The 24096-nt window shown below is 60.1% G+C and overlaps 3 protein-coding genes across 3 annotated transcripts; 1 reads left to right on the forward strand and 2 right to left on the reverse strand.

The window, feature by feature from the left end:
* Nucleotides 1–3062: 3062 nt before the first annotated feature.
* Nucleotides 3063–7605, reverse strand: LOC118701424 (basic proline-rich protein-like). Its single transcript, XM_036406046.1, has 6 exons — nt 7479–7605; nt 6454–7053; nt 6220–6350; nt 5488–5624; nt 4078–5160; nt 3063–3333 (listed from the first exon to the last, which is right to left on the reverse strand). The coding sequence occupies exons 1-6, from the start codon at nt 7603–7605 to the stop codon at nt 3063–3065; spliced, it is 2349 nt and encodes a 782-aa protein (XP_036261939.1).
* A 916-nt stretch (nt 7606–8521) lies between these two features.
* Nucleotides 8522–11378, reverse strand: CD79A (CD79a molecule). Its single transcript, XM_036406048.2, has 5 exons — nt 11171–11378; nt 10122–10568; nt 9933–10051; nt 8961–9029; nt 8522–8836 (listed from the first exon to the last, which is right to left on the reverse strand). Exons 1-5 carry the CDS (start codon nt 11259–11261, stop codon nt 8723–8725), a joined length of 840 nt encoding a protein of 279 aa, XP_036261941.1. The 5' UTR covers nt 11262–11378; the 3' UTR covers nt 8522–8722.
* ARHGEF1 (Rho guanine nucleotide exchange factor 1) lies at nt 9852–24066 on the forward strand. The gene is given in 26 exon segments (XM_054518488.1): nt 9852–10063; nt 10213–10462; nt 13034–13061; nt 13592–13663; nt 13739–13855; nt 14071–14169; nt 14263–14305; nt 14520–14625; nt 15056–15196; nt 16215–16244; nt 16623–16725; nt 17319–17400; nt 17532–17570; nt 18023–18145; nt 18225–18324; nt 18684–18695; nt 19286–19325; nt 19327–19430; nt 19769–19953; nt 20879–21025; nt 21693–21775; nt 22484–22609; nt 22724–22838; nt 23197–23297; nt 23565–23642; nt 23763–24066. Coding segments are annotated over 24 exon segments (2118 nt in total). The 5' UTR covers nt 9852–10063; nt 10213–10462; nt 13034; the 3' UTR covers nt 23808–24066.
* The last annotated feature ends 30 nt before the right edge of the window (nt 24067–24096 follow it).

Raw genomic sequence — 24096 nt, forward strand, 5'->3', positions numbered from 1 at the left:
GCAGGTCCGTGTCAGGTGCAAAAGAAGGCAGCCTCAACATCTGGGAAGTTCCTGCTGGCACTGTTGTTCAACAACTCCCTGTTGTTTCTCAGTCAGCTACATGAAAGAAATGCAAATATTAATGCATGATCAATGCAGCACACTGGCCAAAACCCAACAATTCCGCGACTCACCGTTCTCCTAAGAATGCCCGGCTCCTGGGGCCGCACCCTTCGGCCGCGCTCCGAGGCTGATGAAAAAACAGGAACAGATGTTTAGAGCTGCACCGGAAAGTGAGACTGGAGCAATAACAACTGCTTCTGTACCCTACTCAATGCTCACCTTGCCCACCTCACCTTGACTGCTGATATCCAGCTTTACCTCCTAAAAAGAAAAAGAACAGAGCTGTAACAGAGTCACACTTTACACTCTCCCTGCAGAGACAAACGGTGACTGACCTGCTCGGGGGAACCTCCTCACCCAGGATGGGTGGATGGATTTTGCCCTGGATTTTATCCTTCTGCATCTGAAAGAAAGCGAGGACAAAAGTCAAAGGGCTGCGGGATAACTTCACAGCTCCAAACATCTTCTGTCCATCTAGGAATATCATCTAGAGTCTGGCAGCACCCCACAAACTGCAAGTCCCTGGGACTTGTCCTGTTGCAGCAGGCTATGCGGCAGGGCAGGGCAGAGCAGCTCCGGCACAAATATGTGCAGACACCCGTGACACGGAAAGTGACAAACAGGGGGACGACAAACACAACACATTATGCTTGTGGTGAGGGTCTCGAGGGGAAAAGGCAAAAGGGACCCCAAAGACACACTAGGTAACACGGTACACCGGACAACACGACATGGACCGGAACTGTTCTGCGCTGCCCGCCTGAAAGCTGCCATCAAAATCAGAGCCTCTCCCTTCAGCTGTCCTAAGAGGCCCCTTGGAGGAGATTGCTTTTCCCTCTGCTAATTTTTAAATCTGTCCCAGGAACTCCCAACCCGCTGCTCTCCCATTGTCCCAACTCCAGGCCGTGGCCCTGACTTATCTTTTGGATGATCGGTGATGAGGATCCACGTTGCACCTGAAATGAGTCTGCCTCGGAGGGCCCCGTGATCGCCTGTTAGCCTCTCGGTCAGCTACAATAAAGAAAACCAAAACCAAAGTATGAGTACAGAGTTATGTGGGCCAAATCCCAGCGAGTCAGCTACTTGCCCTCTCCTGAGTGTGCCTGGCTCCTTCAGGCTCCAGCTTCATCCTGATTCCAAGGCTGTGGCCGTTATTGTGAGTGGCACCTGGGTTAGAGAAAGGCAAAGTTAAATGGCATTCCTGTGAGTGCAGTGGATGACCTTGTGTGCTGTAAGATGTGTGAATGCCTCTGCTCGGCTTCTAAAAGGCCTTGGGGTGGGGGGCTCAAATAAACACCCTTTCTCACCCTGCTGCCTTCAAAATCACCCCCCCAACAATAACTCCTAACTGGATACCTGCTCACCCTCCCTCTCCTAGTCACAATCCTCAACTCACCTGAAGCCTCAATCTCAAACATCATCTTAGACACTGGGCAGATCCCTCTTGTGACACGATGAATCTGCTGAAAAAAGTGTTGTAGCTGACACAACTTGGAGCCTCTGGAAGCTGCACTCCTCCTAAAAAAAAAACCAGAACAAAATCAGAAATTACAAATGCACTTTACCACCCCTAAACACAAAACCCAAAATTGTGAACTTAAATACTCGCTGTGTTCCAGGCTGTTTTCTTCACAGTATCTTCAAAGCCTTTGTTGCCTTAGATGCCCAGAAACAGCTGCTGAAAACAAGCTGAGATAAGCTGAAAGAGCCTCTTACCTGAAATGAGAGGAGAGCTCTTATCCCAGCACCTCCCAGAGGGGGAATGAAGGCCCTGAGCAAAGGCTGGGGTTAATATACCCCTGATGGTGCCCGCCTCTCGTTTCCGTGGCACCCGGGAAAAGGGAGGGGGCGAATCCCACTGGGTATAAAAACCCTCAGAGAAGCTACAGCTGACTCAAATTTAAGGTGAGTAAGGGCTTGTTATAGAAGAAAACTCTCCAGAAGAATAACAGCACTTTCTTTTTTGCAACAACTACTTGGAGCAGAAGAACAGAAATCTGGTAAGACATAAAACTTTGTGTTAAGATTACATAACTAGATAAATTGGGTGGTTTGCTGTTAACTCACAGAATTATTCCTTGGTGATGGTACTAAGTAGAAGATCACATGTGACTAAGAAGAATACTAATGATGTAAATAGTCTAAGTCTCCTTGGGACTCCTAATTCGGCCTATCTATGTTATAAACAAAAATAAGAAAAAGAAAAGACTCCTGGGCAGCATATGGGTTAAGTGCGTGCCAGGCTTACGCTGCTCTGAGATAGCTGGCCCAAAGGCACAGAAAGAAGTGCCCAGAAATGAATATCTAAGTCCTTCAAATGCTGAAAAAGACAGAGTTTCCTTTAAGTGAACCCACAAAAATAAGAAACCAGGGCAACTGGCTCCACTGTAACGGATAAAATGGCAAATAAACCAATTCTGCCCTTTAATTTATTCTCCAAAATATTGTGGAAAGAAGGGCTCTCCTCAATTTGAATCTCTCCAGCACTGGAAAAAGAGAAATGTTTCCCGCAGTGCATACCCTTAGCAAGGAGGGACAGCTGGGGAAGGTTGGCACTTCAGGCTCACAAGGCAGCCTGACTTTGCGGTGGTGGCAGTTTGGGTCTGGGAGGCACCGGGCGTAACGCACCACGTTCAGCTGCAGCCGGCCTCTCCGGGTCCCGGGCCCCGCGGCACCAGCGCCGCTCCGGGTCCCGGGCCCCGCGGCACCAGCACTAGCGCCGCTCCGGGCCCCGCGGCACCGGCGCCGCTCCGGGTCCCGGGCCCCGCAGCACCAGCGCCGCTCCGGGCCCCGCAGCACCAGCACCAGCGCCGCTCCGGGTCCCGGGCCCCGCGGCACCAGCACCAGCGCCGCTCCGGGCCCCGCAGCACCAGCGCCGCTCCGGGCCCCGCAGCACCAGCGCCGCTCCGGGCCCCGCAGCACCGGCACCACTCCGGGTCCCGGGCCCCGCGGCACCAGCATCAGCGCCGCTCCGGGCCCCGCAGCACCAGCACTAGCGCCGCTCCGGGCCGCGGGCCCCGCAGCACCAGCACCAGCGCCACTCCGGGCCCCGCAGCACTGGCGCCGCTCCGGGTCCCGGGCCCCGCAGCACCAGCACTAGCGCCGCTCCGGGCCCCGCAGCACCAGCGCCGCTCCGGGCCCCGCAGCACCGGCACCACTCCGGGTCCCGGGCCCCGCGGCACCGGCGCCGCTCCGGGTCCCGGGCCCCGCGGCACCAGCGCCGCCCTTTCCCTGGCACACAAAACCGGCCGGGCTCCCGATGGCAGATTGCAGGAGACGCTTCCTTGCGCTGGGGTTTGGCTTCTATCAGTCCCCTATCTGTTGCTTATCAGTGTCTTTTCAGTCTCTCTTATTAGTTCCTTATCTGTCCCTTATCAGTTTCTTATCAGTGTCTTTTCAGGCTCTCTTATCGGTCCTTTATCAGTCTCTTATCAGCTCCCTATCATTCTCCCTGGTGTTGCTCCTCTGGGTGGAAAGCTATTTCTAATTTTACTTCTTGGTTTACTTGTTTGACTTGTTATCAATAAGTGTAATGAACAACCTTAATAAGTAATTAATAACCCTAATTGGAGCCAGTTTTGGGCAAAACAAGGGTGTTTGGGGCGGGGTTTGGCAGGGAGGATTTTTGGGGTGTATCAGAAAGGGGGGGCACGGGGAACTTCCCGGGAGGGAGGTTTGGGGAAGTTGAGGGTTCTTGGAGGGATCTGGGGGTCACTCAAGGGTTATGGGGTCCCTGAGGGGTTTTGGGGACCCCAGGCCAAGAGGCTTGGGGGTCTCCAGGGTATTTTGGGGCGGGTCTCTGCGGAATTTGGGGTCGCCGGGGGTCAGGGGGAGCCAAAAGAAGAGCGGGACCTCAGGGCTCGAACAAACCGCCTTTATTGGGGAGGGGGCGCCCACAAAAAGGGGGGAGGTCCCCCCTCGCAGCTCCCTCCTCATCGGGAGGGGGCCCCCCAGCAGCCCCCCCTGCAGGGGCACCCGCAGCCCCTCGGGAAGGGGGGCGAGGAGGGGGAGCCCCCTCCCCAGTCGGGGCGGCGCCGCTTGGGGGGCTGGTGGCAGCAGCGGGGCGGGTCGCGACAGAGAGGGGGCGGGGCGCGGTGGAAAGCGTCGCGACAGGGCCGGGCGGCGTGCTGCTGACAGAGGCGGTCGCGGCGCTGGGCCGTGTCGCAGCAGAGCCGGCAGCGGCAGCAGCATCGGCACCGTTCCCTCATGTTCTGGGGGGCTCCGGGGGGCTCCGGGCTCCAGGGGCGGGGGTCCCGGGAGGGTCTGGGGGCGGCCGGGGGGTCGCAGGGGGGCGCCGCGCTCGAGAGCTGGTGGGTCCGGGGGGATCTGGGGGGGTCTAGAGGGGGCCGGGTGGGACCTGGGGAATCCCAGAGGGGTCTGGGGGCGTCTGGGAGATCCCACGGGGGTCTGGGGGCATCCAGCAGGGCCCGGGGGGGCTCCGGGTTCCAGAACTGGGGGGTTCGGGGCGGCCTGGGGGTGTCCAGGATGGCTGCGGGCAGCTCCGGGCTCCAGGGTCTGGGGTCCCACGGGGGTCTGGGGGGGTCCCAGAGGGGTCGGGGGGGGTCCGGGGGGGCCTTGCGGGGCTCCGGGCTCCAGATCTGGGGGGCTCGGGAGGGTCTGGGGGGGGTCGGGGGGGCTCGGGCGACATCCCAGAGGAGACTGGGGGGGGTTCGGGGGCAACCCCAGGGGGGTCTGGGGGCGGCCCAAGGGGACCCGGCGGGGGCCGGGGGGTCCCAGGGGGTCTCGATTCGCCAGAATCTGGGGGCGTGAGGGGCTCTGGGGGCGCGGGGGGCTCTGGTTTGGGGGGGCCCCGCGGGGGGAGGGTCTGGGCTGAAGGCTGGGGGGGCGATGGGGGTCCAGCCTTCATCCCTCGCCCCCTCCTCATCCTCCTCCTCCTCCTGCTGGGGAGGGGGCTGGGGGCATCTCCAGAAGGGGGAGGGCGGCGGCAGGAGCCCCCCGGGACCAGCCCAGGTCTGGAGGAGCTCCCCGGGGGTCTCATCCTCCTCATCCTCGGCCGAGCTCCACGAGAACGGGTTCTGGGGGTGAGGGGGGGGGGGTCAGTACAACCCCCCCGGGACACCCCAAAAAAAGGGTGAGATCCCCCTCGGGACACCCCCCCAAAATAGGGTGAGACCCTCCCGGGACACCCCAAAAACAGGCTGGGACCCCCCCTCAAAAAACAGGGTGGGACCCCCAAAAACAGGGTAAGACCACCCCCCCTCCAAACTGGGATGTGGGACCCCCTGGGACACCCCCAAAAACCACGGTGGGACCACCAAAAACAGGGTAAGACCCCCCCCCCCTCCCAAACCAGGATGTGACCCCCCCGGGGTGGGACCCCCTGGGACACCCCCAAAACCAGGGTGGGACCCCCAAAAACAGGGTAAGACCCCCCCCCTCCAAACCGGGATCTGGGACACCCCCAAAAACCACGGTGGGACCCCCTCCCACCCTCCAAATTCCAGACTCACCTCCCGTTCTCGGAGGGCTCCAAAAATGGGGCTGGGGGTGCGGGGGGGCAGCTGTGGGAGAGGGGGGAGCAGGTAAGGGAAAAATTGATGCAATTTTGGAGCATTTTGGGTACTTCTGAAGTATTTTTGGGCAATTTTTGGAGTTTTTTGGGGACACTTTTGGAGTATTTTTGGGAAACTTTCGAGATTTTCAGGGACATGTTTGAAGCCCTTTTAGGACATTTTTGGAGCATTTTGGGGGCACTTTTGGATCCCTTTTAGGGCAATTTTGAAGCCCTTTTGGGGCACTTTTGGAGGCACTTTTGAAGCCCTTTTGGGGCACTTTTGGAGGCACTTTTGGAATATTTTTGGGACACTTTTTGAGATTTTCAGGGACATGTTTGAAGCCCTTTTAGGACATTTTTGGAGCATTTTGGGGGCACTTTTGGATCCCTTTTAGGGCAATTTTGAAGCCCTTTTGGGGCACTTTTGGAGGCACTTTTGAAGCCCTTTTGGAGTTTTTTGGGGGCACTTTTGAAGCCCTTTTAGGGCATTTTTGGAGTTTTTTGGGACATGTTTGAAGTCTTTTTGGGGCACTTTTCAAGGTTTTCTAGGACACTTTTGGATCCCTTTTAGGGCAATTTTGGAATTTTTTTGGGGCACTCACTGTGTGGCCAACATGAAGTGGGCTGGGGGTCCCAGCAGGGGGGTCCCCCACCTCCCACCCCCCCAAACTGAGCACTTGTCCTGGGGGTCCCGGCCTTGCGTCTTCCCGGGGGTTCCCTGCTGGAGACAACACTTGATTTGGGGTAAAAACAAAGGTGAAAATATTTTGGGGTAAAAACAAAAGTAGAAATAGTTTGGGGTAAAAAGCTCCCTCCCCTCGGGTCGGGGGCAGTACCTGAGGGCTGGGCCGGGGTCCGGTGGGCCAGGAACACCCCCAGGTCCGGGGGTCCCTGCCGGTGGTGCCTCCTGAGCGCGGCCACGAGGCTGCGGCGCCGCTCGCCGACCAAATCCCGCCCCGCAAACACCCCCAGACTCCCCAGCAGCGAGGCCAGCCCCGCCACCAGCTCCCTCAGCGCCTCGCCCGGGACCCCCCCGAGCTGTGCCCCCTCCCCAGTTCGGGGGGCCGGGGCAGGGGGTCCGTCCCCGGCGGGGCCGGGGGTCAGCAGGCGGCGGACGTCCAGCGATTTCACCTCGTGGTTGAAGAGGCCGCGGTGGCACAGGCGGCGCTGGGTGATCACCACGGGCTTGGGCGGGCCCAGGGGGCTGCCCAGAGCGAGGCCCCCCCACTGGGGGGGCTGCAGCCAGCGGTGGGGGGCCCAGGGTGGGCGGGAGCCCCTCACGGGGGGCGGCTTGGGGCCGAACTTGGCGGCGTCGCGCTCGCGTTTGGTGCGGAGCCGTTTGGGTTTGGGTTGTCTGGCGGGTTTGGGTTTGGTGCCCGGGCTCGGGAGGGGGCGGTGGGCCCGCGGTGGGACCTCACGGTGGTGGGGGGTGGTGGCTCATGGTGGAAAAGCTGAGAAAAGAGAGGGCTTTGAGGAGTTTTACATCCAACTCAGGGTCCCCGTTATTCCCACCACGGAACCACTTGGCAATCACAGGACCCCCAATTCAGCACCCCCAGGACTCCCCGTTCCCCCCTCAGAATCCCCCAATTCCACCTCAGGACCCCCTGGTTACCCTTGGGACCCCCATTTCCCCTAGGACCCACAGTTCCCCTCACGACCCCCCATTTTCCCCTCAGATACCGCCCAATATCCCCAGACCCCCTGCAGGGCCCAGAGCCCACTCCAACCCCCATTTTCCCCTCAGATCTCCCCCCCACGAACCCCTCCCGTTCCTTTCCAAGACCTGTATTCCCCCCCAGGACTCTCAATCCTCCCCAGTTCCCCCCATTTTTCCCCAATTTCGCCTCAATTTCCACACCTGCCGCGGGGCCACGTCCCCTCACGCGCCGGTGGGCGGGGCCGAGGCGGTGGCCGTTGGGGGCCCGGGCTCGCTTGAATTCTCCCGCGCTTCGCTCCGATTGGCCCGCGGGCGAAGCGCTCGGCATCTGATTGGCTGAGGGTGCGGGGACGGGACAAGGCGGCGCTCCGAGGGAGGGTCGGGGCCTCCCCGTGAGGGGAAGGAGGGGCGAGTCTGAGGGAAGTTTGGGAATAACGGGTGGAAATGAGGGGAAAAATGGGAAAATTAGGCAGAAAAATGGAGGAAACGGGGGAGTAATGGGGTGCAGTGAGGGGTATTTTTGGAAATTTGAGGGAAATCTGGGGGAGAACTGTGGGGAAATGGCCGTAGTGGGGTAAAGTGGGAGGAGAACAGAGAGAATGGGGAATAATGGGGGGAAATGGGGATAAAGGGGGAAAATGGGGATAGTGAGGGAAAATGGGGGGAAATTGGGAGATAGCGCGGGAAAATGGGACGTAGTGGGCTAAAACTGGGAATTATGAGGGAAAATTGTGAGAAAATTTGTCATAAAACTGAAGGAAAATAGGAGAAATTGTGGAGAAAGTGAAGCAAATTGGGTAGAATGGGGGAATTTGGAGAGAATGGGAAAAATTGGGAGAAAGGAGGGGGAAACAGGATAAAACGTGGGGTATTTTGGATAATGGGGGAAACTGGGGATAATGGGGTAAAATGGGGCGAAACTGGGGGTAACGGGATAAAATAGGGGGAAATTTGGGATAATGGGATAAAATAGAGGGAAAGTGGGGATTATGGGGTAAAATAGGGGGAAACGGGATAATGGGGTAAAATAGGGCAATAATGGGGTAAAATGGGGGAAACTGAGGATAACCAGGTAAAATAGGGAAAAACTGGGGATAACGGGGTAGAATAGGGGGAAACTCGGGATAATGGGATAAAACGGAAATTTTAAGGAAAAAGGGGGTTATTTTAAGGAAAATGGGGGAAAATTTGTGATAACGGGGGCAAACAGAGGCCACATCTCATCATGTATTCACAGCTTATTAAAGATTAATTAATTCTTTATTAGCAATTCATCAGCTCCAGGCGAGGGGGGGGTCCCCCAGTACCCCCCTTGCCCCTCACCCGCTTTGATTCGATTTATTTTGGTTTATTACCAGCGCTGCCTTGAGTTACCGAAGCAAAGCCTTTGGGGGGCTTTGGGGAGGGGTCCCGTGGGACCCCCCCACCTTATTTTGGGGCGTCTTTTAAGGTTTTTCCAGGAGGCCATCGGCGGCAGGGGGGGTCCCCACGTCCTGGTAGGTGGGCTGGACCCCCCGGGAAATGTCCTCGTACATGGAGCACTCGTCCAGGTTCAGCCCCTGCCAGGGGAAATTGGGGTGGGGGGTTTGGTTAGGGGGTGAAGGACCCCCCTAATCCCCCCCTTTTTCTGGGGGGCTTCCCCAAGCCCCTTTTCTGGGGGGAGGGGTCTCCCCCCAAGGTCACCTCATAAAGGTTTTCCTCCTCCAAGGAGATTTTCTTGGGCTGGAGGAGCCGCTCGTTGGCCCAGCGCTTCTGGGAGGGGGAAAAAGGGGGTACAGGGGGGGTTTGGGGGATACCCGAGGGGATTTGGGGGATACAGGGGGGTTTGGGAGGAAAAAAGGGGGGTACAGGGGGGTTTGGGGGGAAAAAAGGGGGTACAGGGGGATTTGGGGGATACCCGAGGGGATTTGGGGGGTACCTGGGGGGATTTGGGGGAAAAAAAAAGGGGGATACAGGGGGGTTTGGGGGGAAAAAAAGGGGGATACAGGGGGGTTTGGGGGGAAAAAGGGGGGATAAAGGGGGGTTTGGGGGGAAAAAAGGGGGTACAGGGGGGGTTTGGGGGGAAAAAAGGGGGTACAGGGGGGGTTTGGGGGATACCCGAGGGGATTTGGGGGGTACCTGGGGGGATTTGGGGGAAAAAAAGGGGGATACAGGGGGGGTTTGGGGGATACCTGGGGGAATTTGGGGGTCCTGGGGGGAATTTGGGGGGAAAGAAGTGGTACAGGAGGGATTTGGGTGGTACCTTGGGGAGGAATTGAGGGGGATTTGGGGTCCTGGGGGGAAAAAAATGGGTACAGGGAGGGTTTGGGGGATACCTGGGGGGATTTGGGAGTCCTGGGGGGAAAACGGGGTACAGGGAGGGTTTGGGAGATACCTGGGGGGGAATTGAGGGGGATTTGGGATCCTGGGAGTTAACTGGGGGTCTCCAGGGGGAAAAAAAGGGGTATGGGGGGTTTGGGGGATACCCTGGGGGAATTTGGGGGTCCCGGGGGGGACTGGGGGTCTCCAGGGGGCAGTTAGGGGTGGCAGGGGGCGTTTAGGGGTATCTGCAAGGGGATTTGGGGGTGCCAGCAGGAACTGGGGCTGTCGGGACCGAGCCCTCAGGGACACCAGGGCCGGGATTAGTGTCGGGGGTCCCGGACGCCCCCTCCTCACCCTGAAGAGCAGCAGCAGCCCCGGCCCCGCCGCGCACAGCAGCAGCAGCACCCCCTGCGCCGTCAGGATCCTGTTCTTGGTGGCGTCGCCCAGCTCCAGCAACGGCACCGGCACCGCCTCTGCCGCACCAGGTGAGTCAGCCCGACCCCAGAACCGCCCCCAACCCCCCAGAAACGCCCCCAGACTCACCCAGCACCCTGACGAAGGTGCCGCAGGACTGCGCGGCCGCCTGGCCCCGCCACACGCGGCAGAAGTAGAGCCCGCTGTGGTTGTGCCGCAGGTGCGGGAAGCTCAGCCGGGACACACCTGGGCGCTCCTGGCTCACCTGGCGGCCGCTGCCCTCGGCCGGCACCTCCCGCGGCCAGGTGCAGCTCCAGGTGTGGCCCAGGTAGCGCCGGGGGCACACCTGCAGCCAGGTGACGTTGGCGTCCTCGGGCTCGTAGCGGCACTCGATGGACAGGAACGAGCCCAGGGACCCCGAGCGGGACGGGGGTCCCGGCTGCACGCGGACCCCTCCCCACGAGCCGCAGGTGGGGCTGGGGTCGGGGCTGGTGGGCACCGAGAGAGGGGTGGGGGACTCCGAGTGAGGGGGCACGGCCGAGGGGGGCCAGTGGGGAGTGGTCTCGCCATGGGAACCTGGGGGGATAATGGGGGGGGGGTCATTGGGGAGGGGTCTGGGGGGTCCTTGAGGGGTCATTGGGGAGGGGTCTGGGGGGTTACTGGGGAGGGGCCCGGGGTCCTTGAGGGGCTGGGGGGTCAGTGGGACTCCTCTGTGGGTGGGGGTCTTGCCTAGGACCCCCTCAGGTGCCCCCAGGACCCCCCCGGGCCCCCCGGCCCTCCCCCCCAGTTTCAGTTCCCGTTGGGCACCGGAAGCTGCGGGGGGGGGCCGGGGGGGGTCCCAGGGGAGACCCCGGCCCAGGTGGGTGGGTGGGGAACACCCTGAGACCCCAGACCCCAACCCGGTGACCCCGGAAGTGAGATCCTTGGCATCCCCAAGACCCCAGACCCCAACCCGGTGACCCCGGAAGTGAGATCCTTGGCATCCCCCAGACCCAAACCCAGTGACCCCGGAAGTGAGATCCTTGGCATCCCCAAGGCCCCAGACCCAAACTGAGACCCCAAACCCTGAGACCCCGGAAATCCTGAAACACCCAGGCCCAAATCCAGAGGCCCCGGAAGTGAGATCCTCAGGAGACCCCAGCCCCAAATCCATTACCCAGCCCCCCCCCCAGTGATACCTGGGAGGAAGAGAAGGAGGCTGAGGATGAGGAGGGGGCTCGGGACCCCCAGTTTTGGGGGAGCCCCCCGGGTTTGGGGAGCGGCCGCCATCGGCTGCGTGCGCCCGGGCCCGGTAGGAGATTCGCCCCAGTGCCCCGGGGGGAGGAGGGAAATGGGGGGAAACCGCCCCAAAATCCCCTGAGACCCCGCCCCAAAATCCCCTGAGACCCTGCCCCAAAATCCCCCGGGATTTCAGGGGCTTGGGTCTGGGGGTTTCAGGGTTTGGGGTCTCAGGATTTGGGTCTGGGGGGTCTCACAGTTTGGGTCTGGGGGTTTCAGGGGTTTGGGTCTGGGGGTTTTAGGGTTTGGGGTTTCAGGGGCCCTGGGGTCTCAGGGTTTGGGTCTGGGGGTCACATCCTGTGAAAAAATGCAAATCACTTATTTTTAAAACTTTAAAAGTTTAATAATATTAAAACCGTTATAAAAACAGCAATACAATTAGAATAACAATAATCTGTACAATTTGAATTTGGACAACGTGGAGAGGTTGGTGGGCTCCGAGGGTCACCCGTGGGGGGCAGTTTGGGGGTCCCGGAGGGGTCCTGGGGGGGGTCCGCTGGGTCCCTCCCCGCCCTTCCTACAGGAAGCTCCGGCGGCATCGGGCACCGCCTCCATCCGCTCTGCCCGCCCCAAATACCCCAAAATAACCCCAAAATACCCCCGGGACCGCCTCCATGTGCTCTGCCCGCCCCAAATACCCCAAAATAACCCCAAAATACCCCCGGGACCGCCTCCATCCGCTCTGCCCGCCCCAAATACCCCAAAATAACCCCAAAATACCCCCGGGACCGCCTCCATCCGCTCTGCCCGCCCCAAATACTCCAAAATAACCCCAAAATACCCCGGGACCGCCTCCATCCGCTCTGCCCGCCCCAAATACCCCAAAAACACCCCAAAATAACCCCAAAACACCCCCAAGCCCGCCCGACACCGCCTTCATCCGCTCTGCCCGCTCAAAACCTTCAAACCACCCCAAATAACCCCAAAATACCCCCGGGACCGCCTTCATCCACTCTGCCCGCCCCAAAACCTCCAAAATACCCGAAAATAACCCCAAAACTTCTCAAAATACCCCAAAACTCCCCAAACTCCTCCCCCAACCCTCCCGGCCCCCCAAAAAACCCCAAAACGCCCCCAAAAACCCCAAACTCCTCCCCCAACCTCCCCGGCCCCAAAAAAACCCCAAACCCGCCCAAAAACCCCCAAACTCCTCCCCCAAGCCCCGAGCCCCTCCCCCGGCCCCGCCCCCCGCCCCTCCCCCCCCATTTCCTGCTTCCCTTCTCGAGCGCGGAACCAGGTACGGGGGGGGGGAATGGGCGGGGGTCCGCGGCCACCCCCGAACCCCCCCGACTCCCCCGACCCCTCCCCCAATTCCCCCCGACCCCCCCCGGACCCTCCCCAATTCCCCCCGTGCCCCTCCCCCACCCCAGAGGCGTTTTTGGGGGGGTCCGCCCTGGCCCCCCCGCCCCGCCCCGCTCGCAGTGAGGCTCTTTGGGGCGACCCCTCCCCAAAACCGCGCGGGGGGGGGGCAGAGAAGCCCCCCTGAGACCCCTCCCCAAATCCTGAAACCCCTCCCCAAAAGTTGCGACCGCTCCCCAAAAGTTGCGAACTCCCCTCAAATTCTGAGACCCCTCCCCAAAACCGCGACCCCTTCCCAAAACCGCACGGAGGGGGCGGGGAAACCCGCCTGAGACCCCCTCCCCAAATTCTGAGACCCCTTCCCAAAAGTCGCGAGCCCTCCCCAAAACCGCGCGGGGGGGAGCGGAGAAACCTCCCGGAGACCCCTCCCAAAATCCTGAGACCCCTCCCCAAATTCCCCGCAGGATGGAGCCGGAGGAGGGGGCCAATGGGGTGAGCGGCGCCCCCCAAGCCCGGGGGTCCTGAGAGCCCCCAGACCCCACCCCGGGGGTTCTGGGGGTCAGGGGGGTCTGGGGGGGGTCTCAGGGTCGGGGGTCCTGGGGGTGTCCCGGGGATTCTGGGTGGTCCTGAGGGCGTCTTGGGGTCTCGGGACTGGGGCGTCCTGGGGGGTCTCGGGGGTCTGGGGGTGTCCCAGGGGTCTGGGGGCGCCCGGAGCTCTGGGGGTCCCGAGAGTCTGGGGGGGGTCTCAGGACTGGGGGGTCTTGAGAGTCTCAGGGGTCTGGGGTCTGGGGGTCGGGGGTCCTGGGGGGGTCCCGGGGATCTGGGAGTGCCTGGAGCTCTGGAGGGTCTGGGGGTCTCAGGACTGGGGGGTCTTGAGGGTCTCAGGTTTCTGGGGGGGTCCTGGGGGTGTCCCGGGGGGTTGGGGGTCTCGGGGGTCCTGGGGGAGGTCTGGGCGGTCCCGGGGGTGTCCCGGGCAATCTGTGCCCCCCCCCCCCCCCAAACTCCCCCCAAATCGCCCCCAGCCCCCCAGCACCCACCCCCCTCCGCCCATCATCGGCGCCGAGGACGAGGACTTCGAGAACGACATCGAGCCCGTGAGTGCGGGGAGGGGTCCCTGGGGGCTCCCCCAGACCCCCCCAGCCCTGAGCCCCCTCCCCAAACTCCCGCAGACCCCCGAGGAGGAGCAGAGCAGCCCCTTCCAGAGCCTGGAGCAGCTGCGGCAGCACCCGCTGGCCCTGGCGGCCTTCCTGCAGCACTGCGTGCTCCAGTTCGACTCCTGCCCCGTGGTGAGGGCGGCGGGGGGCGCGCCGACCCCGAGACCCCCGACCCAAATTATGGGGGGGTTCCAGTGGGGGGGCTCACCAGGGTGGGGGGCTCGGGGTAACCTCCGGTCTCTGCTCCCTGCCAGCAGGGGCTGGAGCTGGGGGAAAATTGGGGAGGGGGCTGGGGTGTTTGGGGGAGTATTTTGGGGAGGGGTCTCCCCATTTTGCCCCCTCCCCAGCTCTGTTACCTGCACGTGGACATGCTGAGGAGGATGAACCCCAAGGAGGGCCGGAAACAATTCCTGGAGTTCTGCCACCTTTTCCTGGACAAGGCCGGGGTGAGAGACCCCTCCCCAAATTCACAGAGACCCCGCCCCACCTCAGCAACGACCCCCAAAATCCTGACACCCCCTCCCCAAATTCTCTGACAGCTCCTGAGGGTGCCCATCCCACACCATGTCCAGTTCGAGCTGGGTGAGTGAGACCCCCGAGCCCCACCCCAATTGGTGGCACCCCCGACCCCCTCCCCTAATTGAGCAGGGGTCTCTGCCCCCTCCCCAGAGCTGCTCCCCAAGGACGGCCCTGCTCGTGGGGAGGCATTGGGGGGGTCTCCTCGCTAATTGAGGAGGGGTCTCCCCGCTGTCCCGGGGTTAATTGAGGAGGGGTCTCTCTGTTGCCCCCTCCCCAGAGCGCACCCGCCCGGAGCTGCTCCCCGAGGACGCCCAGCGCCGCTTCCTGCAGGACGTGCAGAGCCACCAGGAGCCCGAGGTCATCAGGCAGCTCCAGGACTTCCGGTGAGACCCCTCCCCAGTTTGGGTCTGGGGGCTTCATTTGGGTCTGGGGGCTCCGTCTGGGCCATGGGTCTGGGGTCCCAGGACGTGCAGAGCTCCCAGGAACCCGAGGTGCAGAAGCAGCTGCAGGACTCCCGGTGAGACCCCCGAATTGGGGAGAGGGCTCCATTTGGGTCTGGGGTCCCAGGTCCAAGCATTTGGTGGGGATGACACAGGGCGAGCTGGAGCGGGGTCACCCCCAAGGAGGGGTCTGGGGGCTCCTTTTGGGCTCTGCTTGGATTTGGGTCTGGGGTCCCAGGTCCAAGCGCCTCATGGGGATGACCCCGGGCGAGCCGGAGCTGGCGGAGCTGGAGCGGGGTCACCCCCAAGGAGGGGTCTGGGGGCTCCATTTGGGGTCTGGGGGCTCCGTTTGGATTTGGGTCTGGGGTCCCAGGTCCAAGCGCCTCATGGGGATGACCCCGGGCGAGCCGGAGCTGGCGGAGCTGGAGCGGAGCCGGGCCCGGGACCCCGCGGGGGCCGCGAACGCGGAGCGGCTGCTGGCGGAGAGAGTGCTGGGCAGGCTGGAGGAGATGCAGTGAGTGGGGAGGGGGCTGCGACCATGGGAGACCCCCCCCATATTCCCCAAACACCCCCGGGACCCCCCAGAGGGGATGCAGTAAATGGGGAGGGGGCTGCACCCCGGCAGAGGCTGCTGGCGGAGAGAGTGCTGGGCAGGCTGGAGGAGATGCAGTGAGTGGGGAGGGGGCTGCACCCCCGGGAGACCCCCCCCATATTCCCCAAAGCCCCCGGGACCCCCCAGTCCCAGCTGGAGGGGATTCAGTAAATGGGGAGGGGGCTGCACCCAGGGGAGAACCCCGGGATGGGCTGGGAGACCCCCCTGGTATCCCCCAAATTCCCCCCGAGGAGATGCAGTAAATGGGGAGGGGGCTGCACCCCGGGAGACCCCCCCCAAACCCCTGAGACCCCCAGGACCCTCCATAGGAGGAGATGCAGTGAGTGGGGAGGGGGCTGCACCCACCCGGGACCCCCCCGGAATCCGCGGGTAACGATTCCCCAAATCTGCGGGATTTCCCCCCAAAATCGGCTCCGGAAATCCGCGGGACAGCCCGGAGCAGAGGGAACGCCCACAGGGCTGAGGGAACGCCCTTAAATTTGCATAGTCCCGCCCCAAAGCCCTGCGTGACTTCCTAAACAATATGAGAAACCGAAATTTCTGTAAAAAACTCAAATTTCTGTTTAAAACCCCCTAAATTTCTGTAAAAAACCCAAACTTCTGTAAAAAACCCTAAAACCTCTGTAAAAAAAACCCCAAATTTCTGTAAAAAAAACACAAATCCCAGCGAAAAACCCCAAGTTCCTGTAAGAAACCTCAAATTTCCTAGAAAAAAACCCAAATCCTTTTAAGCCCCCCCTAAATTCCTGTTAAAAAACCCAATTTTGGGGTCTTGGGTGGGATTACGGGTCTCAGGTGGGATTTTGGGGGTCTCAGGTGGGATTTTGGGGGTCTCAGGTGGGATTTTGGGGGTCTCAGGTGGGAATTTGGGGTTGTTTCCTGTGGGATTTCGGGGTCTCACCCTCCTCTTCCTCCCCAGCCTCACCATCTCATCCGACGAGGAGAAAAGGTGAGGAGGGGGCTCCTGACCCTCGAATCCCCCTAAAATCTCCCAAATCCTCCACCAAACCCCCCCCCAAGCCCCCCTGAATCCTTCTTAAAATCCCCCCAAATCTCCTCAAAACCCTCCCCAAACTTCCTGAAATTTCCCCAAATCCCCCCTAAATCCCCTCAAAATTTCCCAAATTCACCCCTAAATCCCCCCAAATCCTCCCAAAATGCCCCCAAATTCCCCCAAATCCTCCCCAAATCCCTTCATATCTCCTCAAAATGCCTCTAAATCTCCCCAAAATTCCCCCGCATCTCCTGAATTTTCCCCGAAATCCCCACATTCCCCAAAATCTCTCCAAATCCCCCCCCCCCAAATTCCCCCCAATCCCGCCCCCAGCTCCCAAATCTTCGGCGCCATCGTCTCCTACATGAAATTCCTGGGGCTGCGCACCAAGGGCGGCGACGGCAAAAAACCCAAATCCAACTTCTTCCGAAAAAAGGTGAGTGAGACCCCTCCCCAAAATACCCCAAAACCCCCCAAAACCCCCCAAAACCCAAATCCAACTTCTTCCGAAAAAAGGTGAGTGAGACCCCTCCCCAAAATACCCCAAAACCCCCCAAAATCCCCCAAAACCCAAATCCAACTTTTTCCGAAAAAAGGTGAGTGAGACCCCTCCCCAAAATACCCCGAAACCCCCCAAAATCCCCCCCAAAATCCCCCCAAAATCCCCTCAAACCCAAACCCATTTTTTTGCCCCAAAAAGCTGAGACCCCTCCTCAAAATCCCCCAATTCCCCCAGACCCTGCAGACCCCTCCCCAATTTCGCACAGACCCCCCAAGCCCCCAGACCCAAAATCCCCCCAAAACCCAAATCCAACTTTTCCCACAAAACTGTGAGACCCCTCCCCAGTTCCCCCAGACCCTCGCAGACCCCTCCCCAATTCCCCCCAAGCCCCCAGACCCCAAAATCCCCCAAATCCCCCCAAAATCCCCCAAAACCCAAATCCAACTTTTCCCACAAAACTGTGAGACCCCTCCCCAGTTCCCCTCAAGCCCCCGGACCCCTGCAGACCCCTCCCCAATTTCGCGCAGATCTCGGGCAAGGACCCCCAGGGCAAGGCCCGGAGGGGCTTCAGCCTGGCGGGGGCGGCGCTCTGGGGGCGTGAGCCCCACGGTGAGTGCGGGGCTGGGGGGAGACCCCTCCCCAAATTACCCCCGGCCGGGGGCTGCGGGCCCTCCCCACCCTGCAGGACCCCCCCCGAGGGCTCCCGCTCTGGGGACCCCTCCCCAATTTTTGTTTTGTAGGGGCGGAGGTCAGGCCGAGCAAAGGAGGAGAGGGGGAAGGTACCGGAGACCCCCACCCAAATTAATCCACCCTGGAGACCCCCACCCAAATTAATCCATGAGACCCCCACCCAAATTAATCCACCCTGGAGACCCCCACCCAAATTAATCCATGAGACCCCCACCCAGATTATCCACCATGAGACCCCCACCCAAATTAATCCACCCTGGAGACCCCCACCCAAATTAACACACCCCGGAGACCCCCACACAAATTAACCCAGCCGGGACCCCCACCCAGATTATCCCCCCTGGAGACCCCCACCCAAATTATCCCCCCCACCCCATTTATCCGTCCTGGGACCCCCACCCAAATTACCCCCCTGACCCAAATAATCCCCCATGAGACCCCCACCCCATTTATCCCCAGTGAGACCCCTACTCAAATCATCCCCCCCCCACCCCCATTTTGGGTCTGGGGTCTCTCCCTGACCCCTCCTTTCCCCCCCCAGGCGAGAAGCCCCCTCCCCACCCCGAGCGCAGGGGGGGGGGTCCCCGGGGGGGGTCCGAGGGGGGGGCGGGGGTCTCTCCCCGGGACCCCCCCCCAGGCGGGGACGGCGCCGAGGCTGAGCCAGGTGAGGAGGGGGCTTTGGGGGGGGGGGCTCATTGTGCAGCCCCCTCCCCTAAATCTGCCCCTCTCCCCCCCCCCCCCAGCAGCGTCAGAGCCCCTGGGACCCCCGGAATTGGGGGAACCCCCCCCGGACCCCCCCGCGGGAGAGCAGCGCCCCCCAGAGGAGGGCGGGGAGAGCGACAGGTGGGTGAGACCCCTCCCCAAATTAACCCTGGGTGCTTTTTGGGACCCAAAACCCCTCCCCAAATTAACCCTGGGTGCTTCTGGGAGTTGGGACCCCTCCCCAGATTAACCCTGAGTGCTGAGACCCCTCCCCAAATTAACCCTGGATGCTGGGACCCTCCCCAAATTAACCCTGGATGCTGGGACCCTTCCCCAAATTAACCCTGGGTGCTTTTTGGGACCTGAGACCCCTCCCCAAATTAACCCTGGATGCTGGGACCCCTCCCCACATTAACCCTGGATGCCGGGACCCCTCCCCACATTAACCCTGGCTGCTTTTTGGGACCCGGGACCCCTCCCCAGATTAATTCTCTCCCCAGACGCCGCCTCAGGTTGGTGACCCCTCCCCAAATTAACCCTTGCATGACCCTGGGGGGGGCTCGGCGCTGGCCCCCCCACCCAAATTCACCAGCTAAGTACTCCCCCCTCCCCCCATGGAGACCCCTCCCCAAAAATCACTGACCAACACCCCTCCCCCCTTTTCTCTCGCACGCCCCCTCCCCAATTTGTGTCCGTCCTGGTGACCCCCCCCCCCCCGGTGTTTTTTGGCTTTTTTGGCTTTTTTTTTGTCTGCTTTTGGCTGTTTCTGGGGTGTTTTGGGGTACTTTTGGGGTGGTTTTGGCCTGGTTTTTCCTGGTTTTGGGGTGATTCTGGCTGGTTTTGGGGCTGGTTTTGGCTGTTTCTGGCTGTATTTGGTTGGTTTTTGACCATTTTTGCCTGTTTTTGGGGTGGTTTTGGGGTGCTTTTTCCCATTTTCCCCCGTTTTTTCCAATTTTTGGGGTGTTTTTGGGGTGCTTTTTCCCATTTTTCCCCGTTTTTTCCAATTTTTTCCCATTTTGCCCGTTTTTGGGGTGTTTTTTCCCATTTTTGCCCGTTTTTTGCCATTTTTGCCCGTTTTTTGCCCATTTTTTGGCCCCCCCAGGCTCCCTGGGCGCTTGGGGCGCTCCGAGAGCCTCCGGGCCCCCCCCCGAGCGGCGCCGCTCCCAAAAATCGGGGGGGGGGTCCTGGCTGCCCCTCCCCCCCACCCGCTCCCGCAGCAACGCCGACCTCCAGGGCCCCCCCCCCACGTAGGTGCCCCCGGATCTGAGGGAAAAAACGGCAGGATTGGGGAAAAAATGGGTTTGGGGAGAAAATTGGGGATTTCTGGAGGGGGACTGGGCCCCCTCCCCATTTTGGTGTCCAGCCTGGAGCCGGGGGGCCCAAGGGGGGGGGCCGGCCCCCAGGATCAGGGTGAGACCCCTCCCCAGTTTGTGATTTTGGGGATGCCTAAGGACGGCTGTCCCTGCAGCAGATCCTTGGGGGTTTTGGGGGATTTTGGGGGATTTTGGCGACTCTGGGAGTTTTGGGGATTTCCTGGGGGGGTTCGGGCGCTTCCTCAGGCCCCCCTCCCCTCTCTGGTGTCCAGCCTGGAGCCGGGGGGGCCCGGGGGGGGCGACCCCCCGCCCTTTCTGCCTCGGCAGCCTGAGGAGGTTGTGCCGCGCCTGGAGCCGGAGCTGGAGCAGGAGCCGCCGGCCTGGCGGGAGCTCGCGGCCCCCGAGGCGCTGCTCAGGCTGCCCCAGCGCGAGGTGCGGCGCCAGGAGGTCATCAACGGTGAGGAGAACCCCGGAAACGGCCCCAGGAACTGATCCGGGACCCCCGAAAACCCCAAATCCCCCAAAAACGGCCCCAGAAACTGATCCGGGACCCCCGAAAACCCCAAATCCCCAAAAACGGCCCCAGAACTGATCCGGGACCCCCGAAAACCCCAGATCCCCCAAAAACGGCCCCAAAAACTGATCGGGACGCCCGAAAACCCCAAATCCCCCAAAAACGGCCCCAGAAACTGATCCGGGACCCCCGAAAACCCCAAATTCCCCAAAAACTGATCTGGGACCCCCGAAAACCCCAAATTCCCCAAAAACGGCCCCAGAAACTGATCCGGGACCCCCGAAAACCCCAAATTCCCCAAAAACTGATCTGGGAACCCCGAAAACCCCAAATCCCCCAAAAAACGGCCCCAAAACTGATCCGGGACCCCCGAAAACCCCAAATTCCCCAAATTCCCCGAATTCCCCGGATTTCACCCGGATTTGCCCAAAACGCCCTTTTCCAGAGCTGTTCCTGACGGAGCGCGCCCCAAATTCCCCAAACTCCCCAAAATGCCCGGGTTTCACCCGGATTTGCCCAAAACGCCCTTTTCCAGAGCTGTTCCTGACGGAGCACGCCCCAAATTCCCCGAAATGCCCGGGTTTCACCCGGATTTGCCCAAAACGCCCTTTTCCAGAGCTGTTCCTGACGGAGCACGCCCCAAATTCCCCGAAATGCCCGGGTTTCACCCGGATTTGCCCAAAACGCCCTTTTCCAGAGCTGTTCCTGACGGAGCACGCCCCAAATTCCCCAAATTGCCCGGGTTTCACCCGGATTTGCCCAAAACGCCCTTTTCCAGAGCTGTTCCTGACGGAGCACGCCCCGAATTCCCCAAATTCCCCAAATTTCCCGGGTTTCACCCGGATTTGCCCAAAACGCCCTTTTCCAGAGCTGTTCCTGACGGAGCACGCCCACGTGCGCATGCTGAGGGTGCTCCTGGAGGTTTTCTTCCAGCCCATGCTCCGCGAGGGATTTTTCGACGAGCAGGAGCTCAACAACATCTTCCCCAGCCTGGAGGACCTGGTGGAGGTGCACAGTGAGTTTTGGGGGAAATTTGGGCCTTTTTGGGGTTTTTTTTTTTTCCAGGGGATTGTCTCGTGGGATTTGGGAGGAAATAAATTGTCTGCGCGGTTTGTAAAATTGTATATATATATATTATATATTAATATATAATTTTTCTATAAATATATTTCACAATACATTAATATTTACAATTGTAATTATAAATGTAATTAAATAGTATATAGCTATTTACATATTATAAGAATTAATAATGACTATAAATGAATATATTTACATACATTTATATATTATAATATTGAAATGTAATTTTTCTATAAATATATATTAATGTATATTAAATAGATCAAAATTGTAATTACTTTATATTAATATCTATTAAGTAGATCAAAATTAAACTATATAAAGTATTCATATAGTACATATTAAAATAAACAAATTTAATCTATTGTTACTTATTTACATACATATATATATATACACATATATATATATACATATATATGTGTATATATATATATAATTTTTTTTTTTAATTTTTATATTTTATATTATTGGGGTTTTTCAAGCATAACTTTGGGCTTTTTTTGTTTTTTTTTTTTTCCAAGCATAACTTTGGGCTTTTTTTGGTCTTTTGGTGGTTTTTGGGTTTTTTTTTTTTAACCCCTTCTCTCCCACCCCAGCCGTGTTCCTGGACAGCCTCAAGAAGCGTCGGGAGGAGAGCGGGTTCATCATCCCCGAAATTGGGGACGTGCTGCTGGCCAGGGTGGGTCTGGGGGCTTCAGGGGGTCCCTAAATGGGTCTGGGGGCTTCAGGGGGTCCTGGGTGCCCCCAGTGACTTTGGGGTGGGGGTTTCTGACCGGACTTTTGGGGGTCTCACCGAGGTTTTGGGGTCCCCCAATGATCTGGGGAGGGGTCTGAGCGATCCCTCGGGGGTCTCACCAATCCCCTGAAGGTCCCCCCGAGGTTTTGGGGGTCTCACCGATCCCCTGGAGGTCCCCCTGAGGTTTTGGGGGTCTCACCAATCCCCTGGGTGTCCCCCCGAGGTTTTGGGGGTCTCACCGATACTCTGGGTGTCCCCCCGAGGTTTTGGGGGTCTCACCAATCCCCTGGAGGTCCCCCCGAGGTTTTGGGGGTCTCACCGATCCCCTGGAGGTCCCCCTGAGGTTTTGGGGGTCTCACCAATCCCCTGGGTGTCCCCCCGAGGTTTTGGGGGTCTCACCGATACTCTGGGTGTCCCCCCGAGGTTTTGGGGGTCTCACCAATCCCCTGGGTGTCCCCCCGAGGTTTTGGGGGTCTCACCAATCCCTTGGGTGTCCCCCCGAGGTTTTGGGGGTCTCACCAATCCCTTGGGTGTCCCCCTGAGGTTTTGGGGGTCTCACCAATCCCTTGGGTGTCCCCCTGAGGTTTTGGGGGTCTGACCGATCCCCTGGGGGTCCCCCCGAGGTTCTGGGGGTCCCTTTGTCCCCCCCAGTTCGAGGGCACCGAGGGCAGCTGGTTCCAGAAGATCTCGGCGCGGTTCTGCAGCCGCCAGAGCTTCGCCCTGGAGCAGCTCAAGGCCAAGCAGAGGAAGGACGCCAGGTTCAGCCAGTTCGTCCAGGTAAAACCCCCCAGAACACCCCGAAAACACCCCAAAAGAACCCCCTGGGCCCCCCAAGCCGCGCCTGGGCCCCCCAAGCCGCGCCTGGGCCCCCCAAACCGCGCCTGCCCCCAGGAGGCCGAGAGCCGGCCGCGGTGCCGGCGGCTGCAGCTCAAGGACATCATCCCCACGGAGATGCAGCGCCTCACCAAGTACCCTCTGCTGCTGCTCAGCATCACCAAATGCACCGGTGAGGGCTCCCCAGAACCTCCCGAGCCCCAAAAACCCCCCCGGGCCCCATCCTGACCCCCCCCCGGAGGTGGTTTTGGGGTGTTTCAGGGGGTTTTTTTTGGGAGTTTCGGGGGGTTTTTGGGAAGGTTAGAGTGGGTTTGAGGTGTTTTGGGTTCCCTGGGATGTTTGGGGTGAGGAAAGGGGGAGTTGGCAGGGGATGGGGGGGCACCAAAAATTGGGGAGGGTTAAGGAAATGGGGGGGGGGGTCTGCAGGTGCGGGGGTGCAAAAAAAGGGGAGGGACTGAAGGGAAAGGGGGCGGGGCAAGGAGAGGGGATTTGGGGAGGGGGTTTTTAGGGGGATGTGGGACCACCCCCAGACGCGGCGGCCGAGCGCGCCAAGGTGGAGCAGGCGGCCGAGTGCTGCCGCCAGATCCTCAACCACGTCAACCAGGAGGTCCGGGACATGGAGAACCTCATGGTAGGACCCCCCCCCGGCGCCCCCAAAATCTCCCAAATTCCCCCCAAAATTCCCTCCCGGGACCCCTCGTTCATCCGCGCCTGTAACGCCGTCATTCACCAGCAGAGGGCGCCAAAAAACCGCGAAAATTCCCACTGGGGCCCCCAAAATCTCCGAAATTCCCCCCAGTTTCTCCCAAACCTCTTGGGATCCCCGAAATCCCCCTGGGGACCCCCAGAACCCCCTGGTACCCCCAAAGTCCCCCCAAACCCCCCTTTGCCCCCGCAGAAGCTCAAGGATTACCAGCGCCGCCTCGACCTCTCCAGCCTGAAGCAGAGCACCGACCCCCTCCTGAGCGAGTTCAAGGTGGGGAGGGGGGCGCGGGACCCCCAGATGCCCGGGCTGGACCCTGCCCCAATTCACCCCCACCCTCCTGAACCCCCCCAGTCCCCAAAACCTCCCAGAATCCCCCAAATTCTCCCCCAGAACACCGACATCACCAAATGCACCCTGCTTCACGAGGGGCCCTAAAAACCCGCACAAACCCACCCAAAAATCCCCCCCAAAAAAACCCAAAACCCCCAAAACCTCCCAAAACTCCCCCGAATGCCCTCCCAGACCACAGCAAATCCCAAAACCCCCTTAAACCTCCCCAAAATCCCCCAAAACCTGCAGAACGCTTACATCACCAAGTGTACCCTGGTCTATGAGGGGCCCCTTTCCCCCAACTTCCCCCCAAAAAACCCCCAAGAACACCCCGAAAACCCACACAGATTCCCTTCAACCCCCCCAAATCCCGTCCCTGACCCCAGCAAACCCC

This window comes from Molothrus ater, unplaced genomic scaffold, assembly GCF_012460135.2.
Source record: "Molothrus ater isolate BHLD 08-10-18 breed brown headed cowbird unplaced genomic scaffold, BPBGC_Mater_1.1 matUn_MA663, whole genome shotgun sequence".
Lineage (NCBI taxonomy): Eukaryota > Metazoa > Chordata > Aves > Passeriformes > Icteridae > Molothrus > Molothrus ater.

Coding starts and splice junctions, on each gene's coding strand:
- CD79A (XM_036406048.2), bottom strand. CDS start 11,261: ATGGCGGCCGCTCCCCAAACCCGGGGGGCTCCCCCAAAACTGGGGGTC. Junction 10,052..10,121: donor CACCTTCGTCAGGGTGCTGG/GTGAGTCTGGGG, acceptor CTGGTGCGGCAG/AGGCGGTGCCGGTGCCGTTG. Junction 9,030..9,932: donor GGCTGCTGCTGCTCTTCAGG/GTGAGGAGGGGG, acceptor TCCCCCTCCCAG/AAGCGCTGGGCCAACGAGCG.
- LOC118701424 (XM_036406046.1), bottom strand. CDS start 7,605: ATGCCGAGCGCTTCGCCCGCGGGCCAATCGGAGCGAAGCGCGGGAGAA. Junction 6,351..6,453: donor GACCCCGGCCCAGCCCTCAG/GTACTGCCCCCG, acceptor CCCCAAATCAAG/TGTTGTCTCCAGCAGGGAAC. Junction 5,161..5,487: donor GTTTGGAGGGGGGGGGTCTT/ACCCTGTTTTTG, acceptor GGGGTTGTACTG/ACCCCCCCCCCCTCACCCCC.